The 14,254-nt window shown below is 43.2% G+C and overlaps 1 protein-coding gene across 4 annotated transcripts; it reads left to right on the top strand.

Moving 5' to 3' along the window:
* Positions 1–273: 273 nt before the first annotated feature.
* arpp21 (cAMP-regulated phosphoprotein, 21) lies at positions 274–13,833 on the top strand. 4 transcript variants are annotated; one of them, XM_008421858.3, is made up of 20 exons: positions 274–538; positions 6,003–6,166; positions 6,278–6,431; positions 6,548–6,586; positions 6,687–6,752; positions 6,842–6,953; positions 7,087–7,225; positions 7,494–7,631; positions 7,721–7,817; positions 7,908–8,003; positions 8,128–8,165; positions 8,255–8,311; positions 9,665–9,852; positions 10,341–10,478; positions 10,561–10,658; positions 11,539–11,613; positions 11,694–11,843; positions 11,929–12,022; positions 13,128–13,231; positions 13,330–13,833. In XM_008421858.3, the coding sequence occupies exons 3-20, from the start codon at positions 6,282–6,284 to the stop codon at positions 13,471–13,473; spliced, it is 1,923 nt and encodes a 640-aa protein (XP_008420080.1). In that variant the 5' UTR covers positions 274–538; positions 6,003–6,166; positions 6,278–6,281; the 3' UTR covers positions 13,474–13,833. The 4 variants fall into 4 exon arrangements, with proteins under 4 accessions (XP_008420080.1, XP_081468859.1, XP_008420081.1 ...); XM_081612733.1 differs by having other exon boundaries at positions 275–538; positions 6,003–6,177; positions 13,125–13,231; XM_008421857.3 differs by having other exon boundaries at positions 277–538; positions 13,125–13,231.
* The last annotated feature ends 421 nt before the right edge of the window (positions 13,834–14,254 follow it).

Raw genomic sequence — 14,254 nt, 5'->3', positions numbered from 1 at the left:
TTAATATGGGACTGAATTTTTAAAATCTGAGAAAACATTTATCCTAAACAAGTCACACGACTTTATGTTGCTAAATCCTAATAAAAAGTCACTTTTTCTGTTCGAAAAGTAACAAAATAAAACAAGTTTTAATAAAAAATAAAAATAAAAAGCTGATATGTGAGTATTAGCAGTGAACTAAAGGTCTGAAGGGTCAAATAAAGTGGTGAATGCAGGTGGATAGATGCGCAGAGAGGAGCTGGCTTTCAGGGCGCGTGGAGAGACAGGAGCTCGTGCATTCCTAACGTGTGTGTATGTGTATGTGTGTGGGCGCGTGGCTCGGGGTTCAGAGCTGTCGCCCGTCCTCTTCCTCCTCCTCCTCTTTCTCCTCCTGCTGCTGCTTCTCCTCCCCCTGCTCCTCCTGCCTGCCTCCACGGAGACGAGCAAAAGGCTGGGGAGGAGCGACAGAGCCCTTCAGTCAACAGACGCGGTGTGTACAGAAGCGGCGGTCGGCACCGGCTGCACCGGCAGGAACCCGGCGGAGGAGCGTCACCTCACGGTAAGCTAACGGTCGATCGTCACCGCGACGATGCTGACTAACGGTCGCTCCGCGGGGTGGAGAGGGGCGATGACATCGACGCTGCTCGCTTTCTTTTCAATTCTTTGGTTATTTTCTCTCGATTTGTTTTAATTGGACATGTAATGCTACGATTTTTTAAAGCTGAAACTATGAAGTGACAGCGGGGAAAGTCTGGAGGTCTGACTCCAGCTAGCGGAGCTCAGCCGCAGCTCGCTGTCTGCCTGTATCGTTAGCGGCTCCGCTGAATGATTTGTTATACCCTGAAAAAGATGTGCCCTACTCCGAATCCTCTGCATTTTATTATTATTATTATCATTATTTTTATTTTTAAATATTATTATTCCTGCTCAAGTGAGAGTACATAAAGCTTGATTGCATCAATGAGTGTTTCCGTTGGTGGGTTGAAACCAGCCCCCCGCAGCTGTACATCCTTCACCCGCCCGAACAGCGCCGTGAAGTCCCGGAGCAGGAGGTCCGCTCTCTCCTAGACCAGTGTAAAAATAGCCCGGTGTGTCAGCTCAGCTCAGCTCAGTCTTGGTCACACCCGTACCCAAACAGAGCCCAGAGAGATCGTTTCCCGAAAGTAGACCACCGAACACTTATCCGTCTGGTTATGCGGGTCAACAGGAAGCCGCAGAGGTGCCACCTGTTCGTGTTAGCCGACCCCCTGCATCCTTCTAGTAAATGAGCCGAGCATGGGTTACTTACACTGGCCCAGGGGCGCAAACACTTCAAATTCAGAAACATCATATGTGTCTGAGACAGAGACGTAGTTGTAACTATGGATGGGAGAGATCTCAAATAGCTAAAGAGACACAAAACCCCTTTACTTGCTAAAGTTAAATATGAAAAGATCAAGATAAGACTATAGTGGCTGTCAAAACTGACTAAGAAAAAAAAACCTTCAGTTAGAAACACACTAAAATAGTTCAACTCTACAGAAGGATGCACAAAATCTGCTGGACTATCGAGGACATAAAAAGAATACGAAACTTTTTTTTTGCTGCTGTTTTGTATGTCTGAGCAGAGAGATTGTGATCTGTGACCCATTCACGCCTTCTGGCTACCAAAACAGCTGTACAATGTTAGAAAATGATCCAAGTGACATCATTGCTCTTGAGTTTTGCAATGGCGAAAACAATGAGGCAGGGGACAATTTGAAAGCTGTGGCCACGTAGTGAGAGTTTTATTATGACACTGGTTTGGAGGGAGCAGATAGTAGAAAGTGTCATGCTGTGAAAACAACTGCTGTATGAATAAATAAATATTATATTCAACTAATTGATGCTTAATCTCCTTTCTGTTGAATTAATAATCATTAATGTAAGAACATTGCACATAGTAACGTTTTGCCACTGCCCTTTGGTGATGCCACTGCAGTGGTCATTAAATCTATTTCTTCTTCACTCATTCCTTTTTCATCTGTGACCGTCTTAACCGTCGTCTGTCCGGTGTGACCACCTACTGCAGAGGCAACAGGCTGATTATGTTATCGATGTGCAAATGCACAAACCTTGCAATAATAATCCTGCACATTATGACACTGCCGTCTATATTTCTACATTTATTTTTCAGAGTTCAGGTGTTTTTGCGAACTTCCCCTTCTAAGCAACAGAAGCGGCAGCTCTTGCCGCCCTGCTGAGTTGCGCTTACGTATATAGTTATGCGTTTTTTCCCTATCTGGGGTTTGAGTTCAGCTGCAGAGCAACGCAGCTGTGGAAACCACAAGTCACCTTCGTGATAAGACTGGTGCGGCTGGCCAGGTGCTGATGACAGGACAGTATAACCTAAATCTAACATGTGCAACCTACTTACTGCTGGCTCTTCAGTCGTCTTTAAAGTGCGGTGTGAGATAACGCGTTACCCTGCTGTGGGTTTGCAGCAAAAGGAAATGAAAATGAAACTCGTGGGGAGAAAATTCAAAAGGTGCACACACACACACACACACACACACACACCACCACCACCAGCAAAACTGAAATTGAAATGATGACAAAAAATGTATTGTGTCGTTCCCCCCCCCCCCAAACCCCCAATTAGAAGAAAGCCCATAAATGTTATGGGTCAGAGTTAGCCTCAAAATTCACAATTACTGTTTTTTAATCAGCGTTTCCTAATGAGCTCCCTGGCTGAGGAGAAAAATAAAATAAGATCTTGTTTTAGATTCAGCCAGGCCCTTAGAGAGAAAACACTAACAGCAGCCTCTTTGACTCGAGGCGGTAAGGATTTCTTGTTTTATCCGTTTCATACGATGGAGTGGGACGATGATAAAGGAACCTGCAGTCGGCAAATATGGATATAAATATTTACAAGTACAAGAGTTCAGGGTGACAAATCTAAGGAGCCAAGCTACAGTGGTAAACAATAGAAGCGATATGCTATTGATAGGTGAATTTTTTTTTTCTTTCAGGGGTTTTAATTACAAAAAGGATTGCAGCAGGTTTAGGAGCTTAAAGCGTCTCTTGGATATGTTTCCCCCGTCCTGCCTGCATGTCAGTGTGTAGATGAGCCGGAAAGCTTTTGGCCAGAGAAAAAAGGTTTCCCGGTGGGCGAGTGGCTCCGAGGCTTCAGAGGCTTCGGAGAGAGCAGCAGATGGATGATGATGTAGCGGGAACTGGTGCTCCCTGCCTCCCGCCGCCATCCGTCACACGCTAATGATCGTGTCACACCTTCTCCCCGGGAGGCCGGCCACTTCTGCAGCGCTCAGCTCAAAAACCAGTGGCTGCGCTCTAATCCCCTCTTCACTGCCGTCGGCTGAAAAGCCTGGAAGCAGGAGTGTCGCTGCGAGCCTCTCCATCACCAATTCCTCACTTTTTTCCCTCCTTCCTCCATCGCCTCTTTTCATTCCTCCTTCACCTTTAAAGCCCCGTACAAAACGCTCTCTCTCGTCTCTCTTCATCTTTTCCCGTCTAATTCATCTGCTCCATAGCCTTCCTCCTCGTGTCTTTCTTCGTGTCATCTCTTATTGGTGTAAATTCACAGGCATAATCCAGCCCCAGCATGTCTCCTCCTGCTTTACATCCAGATTCTCTTTGATCGTCATAATTAAAGGAGATGCGTTGATTCTCCACTCCCCCCCCTCCCTCTCGCGTTGTGAGGTCTGGGGTCAGGGTTGACCACAGGGCAGCAGCGTTCATGGAGCTGGTGTGTGTTTGGCTGATGGACAGCTCAGCAAGAACTCGCCAGCAGCACATTAGGGAGCCCGCCAACCTTATCCTTCTGGACTGTTTATACAACTCTAAACCATTTCCTCTTTACACAGGCTGCAGTAGACCGCCACACAAAGCCAGATTTGGATCTTTATTAGTCTTTTGTTAACTGTGAAACTTCACCAGCTAGCGGGGTATGCAGGAACTCCCATTGGTTATCGCTTTGATTAATCTGATCTGATCAGGTCAAATTCAGAAAAGAAAAAAGAATCTGATTTTTGCTGTTTACTCTACTCATCAATACTAAGAACTCCAACAGTGTTTGGTCTATAAATCCATTGGTCAACAACACGTATATTGATACTACTTTAGGTAGATAAAAATAAAATTTGATATGCATGTTGTTCATTTTCTGCTGGATTCAAAAGTATTTGTCAGCGAACCTCCACCCCATCTTTCCTGTTTTATGTAGAAAAGGAGCAATAGAATCGGTCAGAGTAATTGGGATTAACTGGACACTCCTGTCCATTTAAATCCTGATTATTCCGTCTCAGTGCGAATTGTTGTCAGCATCTTGTTCACTGGAAAATGTCAGGTGCAGAAACACGGGGATCTTAGTGGTCTTTGGTTTGATTTCTGGTTTATAATAAAGATGCACAGAGAACAGAACCAATCAGTTTCCAACTGAATGGCTGGTTAAATACTCAATCTTTTTTATTATTATTACTATCAAATGTCTTATTATCCTTACAAAACATCTGCGTTGGCAGGTCAGAAATAACCTCCTATGTTCAGTATAATACAGCGTTATAGAAAACTTGGTTTATTTTAGTAACTTGACTCACTAAGTATTATTAAAATTACACACAGAGTGATATTTTCAAGCCTTTATTTCTGTTAATTATAATTTTTCGCTTACAGCTGAAAAAAAATGCGACATTTAATTTCCTAGAGCAGGAAATTACATCAGACCAATAAAAACATTATTAATACAGAAATGTGGGTGTAATGAAAAGTATGTTTAAGGCTGTTATTTTCAAAAGATACTTTCAGTGCAACAAATGATCCTCATTAAACTGCATATTCTAGTTTATTAAATGTTGCTGTATTTAATACAGTTATTGTAACTAGCCAATAACAGTTTTGAGTTTTGTTCGATCTGTTCGGTTTTTATCCAATTCAGAACCAAAATAAATAAGAGAGGAAAAATGTGGTGCAGATTCTTTGATCAAGAAGGTAGTTATGAATCCGAGTAGATAGGCCCATTTATTTAACAATCTATATATCAATAATCATTGTCTAATATTTTGCATGTCTTTATAGACCAAAAATGGTGGCAATTCTTAGTTTTAATATATTTATTGAACAGGTGGGAAAAGCACCATTTGTTTTTCAACATTTGACCCCACCGATCACCATCTGAAAAATAATCTGATTCCTGTGTGTGGCCAATTAGTTGATGCAGCTGCGGTGAATTTCTTCTCGATTGTAAAAGGTTGGATTATACATAATGTATGTTTACGCAACAGTCCTACAGCCAATCCCTTTTCTAATGTAAATTTTTAGACCACCACATGCCGAGATTTCAATGTCAATGATATTTTTTATTTATGCCGCACTAAGATGCCAATGGGAAGTAAACTGCGTTCAGCTGTTAAATAGTCATGTTGTGGGACTCGGCATCCTCTCAGCTCGTTATTCCCTCTCAGGTGTTGCAGGCCGAAGCGTCCCCCGGAGCGGCGTGTTACAGCAGACTGCGTCCGCTTTAGAAAAGATGCCGGAATGCCGCCTCCTTTGTGTGTGACTTGTGCGTCTTTCCTCTGGTCCCCTCCGACTGTCTCGCCACAGGGATCAGGGATTCGGCTCAGCATTCGGAGGAATATCAGCGTCGCCGGATCAGATGATGCTCTGACTCTCTCTCTTTCTTCCGCAGCTGCTGTTTCTAAGAAAAGCTCAAGGACGTGCTTTAAAACGCACAAGCGCACCAACATACCGTGCACGCGTGAGGCAGGTTTCACTTCCGAGCACAAGGCTCGTTCGTACGCGTGCGTTGAAGACGCAGAGTAAAACAATTACTGCTGGAAGACTGCAATTAGCCGTCAAGCCAGGAGAGCTTTCTGGAAGTGCCGACAGAGGTTCACACACAAACGAGCACAAGATTGCAGGCGGGCTTTTATGCTCCGGCTACCGTTTGAAACAGGCGTGTGGCGGCGATTCTGTCATACAATAACTGCTGACAGGTTTTTACCCCCCCTTTCTCTCTCTCTCTCTCTTATGTTTTCTGATTTCTTCAGGCTGTTTTCCATTGACCACTGAAGGGGGCCTGCAGAGAGGAGAACGTTAGCGAAGCCGAGCAGAGGCGGACGCGATAATTGCATTTCTTGCTGCCCTGTGGGAACATGGGATATATGACCCCATCATTCACTCGTAAGGCTCTCCAGTAAACAATTCCACACAGGTAGGGACGGGGTAAGAATCTAGCCAAAAATATTTCTCTAAATGGTAATAAAATGCTCATTATTTGGCTAAACAGGGCTTGCGGTTTTGTGTGTGTGTTTTTTTTTTTCAGAAGGATGACGGAGGCGGTCGTAGAGAGTGCAGATGTCCTTGCAAAACCCTGTGACACAAAAACCCACCCCTCCCTGTCGCCATGTCTACCCCTCTGCAGTCAGAAGGGGGGTGGGGAGTGTCACACTGACATTAAGAAGCTCCAGCAGCAGCAGGTGAGTGACATTTAACATACACATCCTGCTAATTAACAACGCCGATATGATTCATCTTTCTCCCTACACCGCTCATTTTACGAGGTCCTGGTAATAAATTGTTCCCTTGCCCGCAGGAACACTGTAACCAGGTGATACCAAAGAAAAAATTCAAGGTAAGCTAAAGTTGCGCCTCCTCTCATTATTCATTTTTACTGGGATATCGATTGCAGTGGGCCCTATGAATTTGTAATAATGCTTGTGTATGTGTTTCAGCCCAAAGGAAAGTTGGTGCGCAGCATGGCGTTCAGCGAGGAGTCCTCCCCGTTTGAAGAAACCAAGGTAGGAGACATACACATCTCATAATCTTCCGCCCCCCTCCGCAGCCTCATCACGGCGCTCAAATTACTCTTTATTTTCTTCCGTTTCAGGCATCTCCAGACACAAACATCCCATCCAGCTGCCATGACAACGAGAGGACCTCCAGTAGGGACGAGGAGCAGGAGAACAGCCCCGATCCAAAGAAACCACCACTGTCTAAAGGTGTGTGTGAGACGGACGCCTCACAAAGAGACAAGTGGAAAGCAAATAAATTTGAAATGTAATCAAATGTGATAATAAATGCGGGCATTTGTTATTGCGACATAAGACTTTGTGTTGTTCCATTATCTCTCAGAGTCCAGTGTGGAGTACACCGACTCTACCGGAACAGATCTGGACCAGTTTATTGAGGACACCCTCAACAGCAACCCCAGAGACCGTCTGACACTGCTGAAACTGGAGCAGGACATGACTGATTTCATCTTCAGCAATAGGTGAGTCCATGTGAAGTAGCGTGTGTTTCAGTGTCTCTGTTTAATGCACAGCTAGAGAGGTTCTACAATTCATTAAATTAAACTACGTTTCTCCTTCAATCAACCAAATCGTAAACAACCCATGTAATCATGCAATTAAGTAAAACCCAAACGTAGGCACAACTTATGGATCATTTGTTTGGCATTGTGGCCTAAAATCCATAATCCATCCACCACCAGAACCACCTCTGGAGATTGTAGTTCATCTCCATCCTCCTCTTTCTCTCAGTTCCTTTAAGAAGTTCCCTCAAATGTCGTCCTACCACCGCATGCTGGTCCATCGGGTGGCGGCCTACTTTGGCATGGAGCACAATGTGGACCACACAGGCAAGTCGGTCATCATCAACAGGACGAGCAACACGCGCATGTAAGCCCTAAAAAAAACATCTATGTGTTTCCCTGTGGCCACTTACGTATCGGTGTGAACTGATACATTTGAATATTTGTCTGCTTTAGACCGGAGCAGCGCTTCTCAGACATGGTTCACAAGGACAAGACCGAAGACACACTCCCTCTGAAGATACTATTAAAGAGGGACAATTCGGACGACCAGGTCTAACTTTGCTCTAGGAAATTATCTTCAAAGCCGACATTGATCGCAGTCTATCCTTGACCTCTTTTTCCCCATTCTTCTCCCTAACAGGGCCGCCACCACCCTTCACGCGAGAGGCAAAGTAAGTCGATGGAGGAGAGAGAAGAAGAGTACCAAAGGGCACGAGAACGAATCTTCAACAAAGAGGTGAGAGAAAGAGACTGAGAGGAACTAAACGGGACACGACAAAAAAAAAAAAAAAAGAAAAAGAACGGAATGGACTGGAGTTAATTTCTCCTCTGCGCCTCTTTTTTTTTTTTTATCACTGCAGCCACTCTGCACTCAGGAGAGCGGCCATGCAGAAAGCAGGTAACCTTGCCTGAGGTGTATATTTTCCATGTAACTTTCAGCATATTATATTTAGATGAGGACATTAATATACGCCTGTGTGCGTGCAGGGACGTGGAGGAGTACAATTCATACGTGGAGACCCAGAGGAAAAGACAGCTCTTCAGGTAAAGCGCTCGCTGCAAACATGCAGCCATTTATCATCTTAATCTGGTCAGCCTGGCTGGCGCAGGGCTTTTCAGAATCTGCAGCAAGAGCTAGATCTTGTTTTATTCATTTGTGTGTGTCAGTGTCAAAGATTCCTGGAAGTACATAAAGTATTTAAAATGTTGGTGAGTTAATGGATAATGGCCTAATCCCTTTATTACATGCTGCATGTAGGCAGAGATTCGCGTAGGCAGCAGGTGCTGACTGGAATCGGACCATTTTCAGCTCGATTAGCCCCGACCGGTTACTGGCTGGCTGGAAACGCAAAAATCACATCTTTTTCCAATCAGCAAGTGAGACCTGGTATTGATATTGGTTCCAGTTGATCAGATGCAGACAAGTCTTAAGGTCAAAATTCCCACCTGACAGATCAGCTAAAAATTAGACTTGGAGCTAATTACCAAAGCTACTGTAACCTGTCCAAGCACCATTTGGAAAGTTTGAAGTTTGACTACTGTAATGTCTGTAAATTTTCCATTGATGATTGGAAAGTCATTTTTAAAATGAAACATTAATAAAAGGTGATCATTATTTTTCCAATATTGCTACTTCTTTTTCTCTTTTGAAGATTGTTTCTGTTAAAAATAGAAATCGCTCGCGGCCAATTTTTTACTAGGAGACATTTCTGCAATGCTGCCGTGAGGAGTAATATGTCAGCAGGTGATTCTTAAATGTGCCGTTGGGCAGACTGTGCAGATACGAGTGTCGCACTGAGAGGAGATTTTCTTCAAACTCCTCTGAAGGTGGTCTGAAAACCGTCTTCAGTGAATATGTTCTCGTCATGCTCCTTTCAGATCACATGAACAGACCGAGGTTAGCAATTTTCAGGACCAGTGAGGTGCTACAACGTGAAGCCAGAGGATTTATAGAGATTTAATAAACCATCTAAAAAGAAACTGTGTTTTCTACATGTCCAGACATGCCTATGGGGGTTTGAGAACGAGAGAAAGAGAGCAAGATTTTCAGCTGATAACAGGAAGGCTGATTAGAAAACAAAAAAATTGCTCATGTTTTTACTTTATTATGGAATATCCTGGATTTGAACATTTATGCAGCTTTTTGTAAATCTCTCGACTGCTGTCTTAGAAATACATCCGTAAAAGAGGCTCAAATGTCTCCATAAACATATTTTCTATTAAAATGTTCCAGTTTGTTTTACTGTAGCTGCTCTCTCACATTTTAACTTTGCCTCAACTCCTAATATAAATAACATGTTTTTTTTATTATTAGTATTACTTCCATTACTACCAAGAAATCCAAATAATCCAACAACTGATTGGTTTTGATGAGAATGTCTCATGACTTCCTGACAGGAAAAGTCGTGCCAACTCGAGCTCCAGCTGGACGGGCAGCAGCAAGCAGAGCAGCATCGAGACCGACTATTGCTATAGCAACGACCCCCCACCTTGGAGCAGCACAGATTCAGACTCGTCCTTCCAGTGGACAAGTCCAGCGGTGAAAGCCCACCAGCCTTCCGGTCAGAGTTGGGACACACGATCAGGTGCGTTTTTATTTCAAGCTTCGGAGAGAAAAAAATCAAAAATCAAAATCACTTAGTAACTTTTCAGCACTTATCGCTCGTCTCACTGAGGTGTAAACTCAGTCATCAGAGGTGAGGGGCTTCACTCCTCCACACCTGTGCACACGGAAAGAGAGGCGCAGGCTTCATCACCGTCACGTGTGCCCGAGCGGGGCTCGCTGTTTATAAATTATCAGCTTTTATTCAGAAGCGCCTAATTAACAAAAAGTCGAAGTTCTGGTGTGAAAATTAAACTCCAATCTACAAATCTTCACACCAGAGCTGTAAATTTTCACGCAACACCTCCAGTCTTTCTCACATATTCTGGAGAGGGGGGAAAAAAAAAAAAAAACGTCATCGCTGCGGAAGAGGTTGTTTTTAGCACAACTTCTTCTCTTTTTTTTTTTTTTTTTTAAATAATTGTGAGAAATCTGCTGTTCATCTTGCATTCTTCTCTTGGTCTCCGTCAGGCTCCATCTCACTTTACAGACTGCCACCCCCTTGTGCGCACCCGTCTCCGCCTCCTCCCATCATCGAGGAGCCGGTTCACGGCTACGTCACGGAGAACGGCATTCCTCCAGGGAGCATACTAGTGAACCCTCTTACTGGTACATGACACACACACATTGCATCGCATCGTTCTGTCAACAGCAAGTTCACGTTCATCATATTCAACCTTTAACCTCACAGGGCAACCTTTCCTGAACCCTGACGGAAGCCCAGCTGTGTACAACCCTCCAGATAGTCAGCAACCAATCAGTAGCCAGACTCTGCCGCCTCAGCAGCAGGTGACACACTTTACTGGACTTTTACTTCCACACACTTTGTTCCAGACCCAGCCTACGAAATACTAAAGTTCTCCATGAATTTATAAATGGAAACTGCATATTAGGGTAGGAAATATGGCCAAGAAATGTTTTGCAACTGTTTTTCTGACTCGTACACCTGGAAAACACTGACATCATACATGACACACTACAAAAACATGAACTCTTATAAGTATTATTGGTCTAGTTTTCACTGCAAATATCTTAGTACATCTGAAATGAGACAAAAAATAAACTACAAGTAACTTTTCAGCACGATCTGGGAGTTTCTTTTAGGTCAATAATTCCTTAATATTGATGGAAAAGGACTAGTTGTATGCTAAATAATCTGCCAGTGGAACAAGACATTTTTCCCGAAATGTTTTGAGAAGAACAAGACATTATGGGTTTTTACTGGAAAACTCAGCTGTGTCAGAAAGACATTTCTCCCATATTATAATGTATAAAATGGGAAAAGTGTCTTGTTTCACTGGCTGATTATTTAATTTATCATTCGTACCTTTTCATCAATATTAAGACAGTATTTACTGTAATTTATTTTTGCACTAGAAACTAAACCAAAAACACTCGGATTGTGTTTTTGCAGTGCACACAATCTCAACCTTCCAAAGTTCTTTGACCCTGACTTTCAGTTTAAAATATTAAAAACTGCAGTTTTCCATGAATTTATTAAAAAGATTCCTATAGACTGGTTTTGTAAATGGAACCTAGGATTCAGGATGGGAAATGGGGTAGAGAAACCATTTTTTTGTCATATGAGGGAAAACGACTGAAGTCACACATGCCAAACACGATCACACTGACACGCTCATGTTTATCTGTGTCTCCATCCGTCTCTCAGGTGGTTCAGTACTCGTCTGTCTCTTACTCAGCTCCCCAGATGTTACCTGTCACTCCCTCACAGCCATACTCAACAGTATGTATCACTGAGTGGCCCGCTGTGCGCGTCTATGTGTGTGTCTGTGTGTACTGACCTCCTTTCTCTGGACTTGACAGGTTGAAGATCTCTCCTCACAGTTTGCTCATGTGACAGTGAGCTGCCCGTCGACAGGAGATGCCGCTCCCATCTACCCTCCCAGTCAGGGTTACATCTATGCAGCTCCTGCCCCTCCTAACCTGCCCAGCTACTGCCAGCCCTCACCACAGGTAAAGGCAAACACTTTTTTCTGCCTTGTATATTTCACTTTAGACTTGGAAATGTATACCCAGCACCAATGATGTCGCCCAATAGGTGCCTGTGTACGTTTACCCTACCTCAGCCCAGCCTGGATTCAGGCCCGCTTCGCCCTCCCAACATGTCCGCAGCTCAGCAGCACAACCAGCAGGTACTTCCTCTTTCTTTCTTGTCTTTTTTTTTTTTTTTTGGTGGAAGAGAAAACTGCAGCAGTAGAGGAGGGGGCCGTTACACTGTCAGAGATGTAGTCTGAGGGTCTCACAGTGAACCGGTCTCTTTTCCTGCTGTTTCTTTTCATCAGAAAGACGACACAGTTCAACCTCCTGATCCCTGCTGGTTAAATACTTTACCAGCATTTTTTTTAATTCAGTGTTAAATTGGTGTTTGAAGGAAATGTAAAGCAGGAGATCTTATGAAGTGACGAAGGTGAAGGTCTTATGTTTTAAACCATCACAGTTCTTATAATGAAATGCTAAAGAAACTATGAGTGAACAGAGCTTTGTCTGATTATTACAACTAACTAACTTGTTGCACACTTCCTGTCAGCTTGCTCAAAGAAGGCCACTACACTTACAAATGAACCAGATTCGACTGCTTGAAAATATCTTCTGTCCCAAAAAAATAAATAACACATAAACTTGACAAAGCAAAAAAAAAAAAAAAACTATCACCATTTTTAAGGTAATCGTATTACCTTAAAAATGTAGTTGGCAAACTACATGCAGGATACTTTAAGTAGCCTATAGGATAAAGTTAGTCGTCTAATATTAACGTATTAATATTAACTTATTAGAAAAAAAGTAGCTTATTTTTGGACAGTGAAGTCACAAAAAAGACAAAACATTGAGTGAAGGCAAAAGTAATTACACAGACTGAATATAATCAAGTAAATTTAAATATGCAATGATGTCCACTTCTCATTATAAATAGACAAAACTTGTTGCTTTATAAAGAGGAATACAGCAAAAATATTCTTCTTTATAAGTAATTGAAACCTAACACTCAATAATGTGACTAATAGTCAGTATGTTTTTTTTATTTCAGCATGAATGGCAGTAACTGCTGCTAAACTTTTTAATACATTTAAAAATGTATATGTAATAATCATAAAAGCCTCAGTGATATGACAACAGCCCAGCCCAACTCACAATATGTTAAGAAAAATGTCAAAACATTTGTGTTGCCCACCGTTTTTTATTTATCTCTGTGATGAAATCAGCTCCTAATAATCCCAGTGGTGCGTCTGTGTGCAGCAGGTTACCCCCCTGCTGTGAGGGTGCAGCAGTCTTCCCACACCCAGCCTCAGCCTGTGCTGGGCACATACACGCCAGTTGCCTCCCACCAGTGTAGCATGGTTCAGGTAACTTCCTGTCTCACCCCCACTGACTCATCCATTTGTTCTAACACAACATGTAAAAAATGATCTGCCCTAACGTTGCTTTTCTTGCCCCCCTGCAGGGAGGCGCTTCGGTGCCCTTTCCTCAAAGCAAAGCTGGGCCTGGGGGAGTTGGAGACGCGGGGTATTGCTGCGTGGTTCCCCCACCTCCTCATCACAGTAGCTGCACCAACCTCAGAGCACCTGCTTGGAACATGCAGTATTGATGGTGTGACAATACCTTGGTTCCTGTGTCGTCACACGCTCGCACACTTTTTTCTCCCCCCCCTCTTTTTTTTCTCTTTTTTTCAATGCAAATACATTTTTTCGCACTCCCTTACCTTCACCCTCTTTCCTCCCGACGGTGTGGGTTCGCTGTTCCCACACTCACAACATAGCCTCGCTCACAGATAAATGTTCCACTGTACCAAAGCTTAGTAGAATATATAAGAGCTGCTGTACTGAATGCATAATTTATATACACAAATGGAGTTTTATATTGTTATTAAATTATATATATATTGTGTTTTAAGGAAATGCACTGTGTGAAGAGAATAAAGTGCCATGGTTTGACTGATGAGGTCACATGTCTGCATCACCCAGCCGTTTTGTTTCCTCTGAACCCAACGCTGATGTCATTGACAGTACAGAGAGCTGTGATGAGAGGAAATATTACGGGAAGACGCCCTCCGCTGCAGCAGAACCTTTTTCTGTGGCGAAGTAGCAAACGGCAATCTGAAGATTAAAGAAACGGGGCTGTTTGTAGGAAATCAATTTATCATTGTCTGACAAGCAAGATACTTGTGTAATCCTGGGTACTCAGCCAAAGGAATAATGGGCTTATTATGAGACAGAGCAAGAGAACCGACAAGAACTAATGACGCTTTTACACTTACAAGTGACAGAGAGGAAGAAAGTCTCCATTAACTAGTCTTCTGTAGGACTTCAGCACCCCCTGGTGTTCAGTAGTGAGCATTGCTTTGATAAACTTTTTGACCCTGCAGAACT

The sequence above is a fragment of the Poecilia reticulata genome, chromosome 11 (assembly GCF_904066995.2).
Source record: "Poecilia reticulata chromosome 11, P_reticulata-male-v2, whole genome shotgun sequence".
In the NCBI taxonomy this organism is placed as follows: domain Eukaryota; kingdom Metazoa; phylum Chordata; class Actinopteri; order Cyprinodontiformes; family Poeciliidae; genus Poecilia; species Poecilia reticulata.
This window is presented reverse-complemented; position numbering and strand designations above follow the sequence as displayed.

Excerpts from the sequence above, each read along its gene's own strand:
- arpp21 (XM_081612733.1), top strand. The coding sequence starts at position 6,282 with ATGACGGAGGCGGTCGTAGAGAGTGCAGATGTCCTTGCAAAACCCTGT. Across the intron at positions 8,004-8,127 it reads AACGAATCTTCAACAAAGAG|CCACTCTGCACTCAGGAGAG; the intron begins GTGAGAGAAAGA and ends TTATCACTGCAG. Across the intron at positions 11,614-11,693 it reads CCTCACAGCCATACTCAACA|GTTGAAGATCTCTCCTCACA; the intron begins GTATGTATCACT and ends TGGACTTGACAG.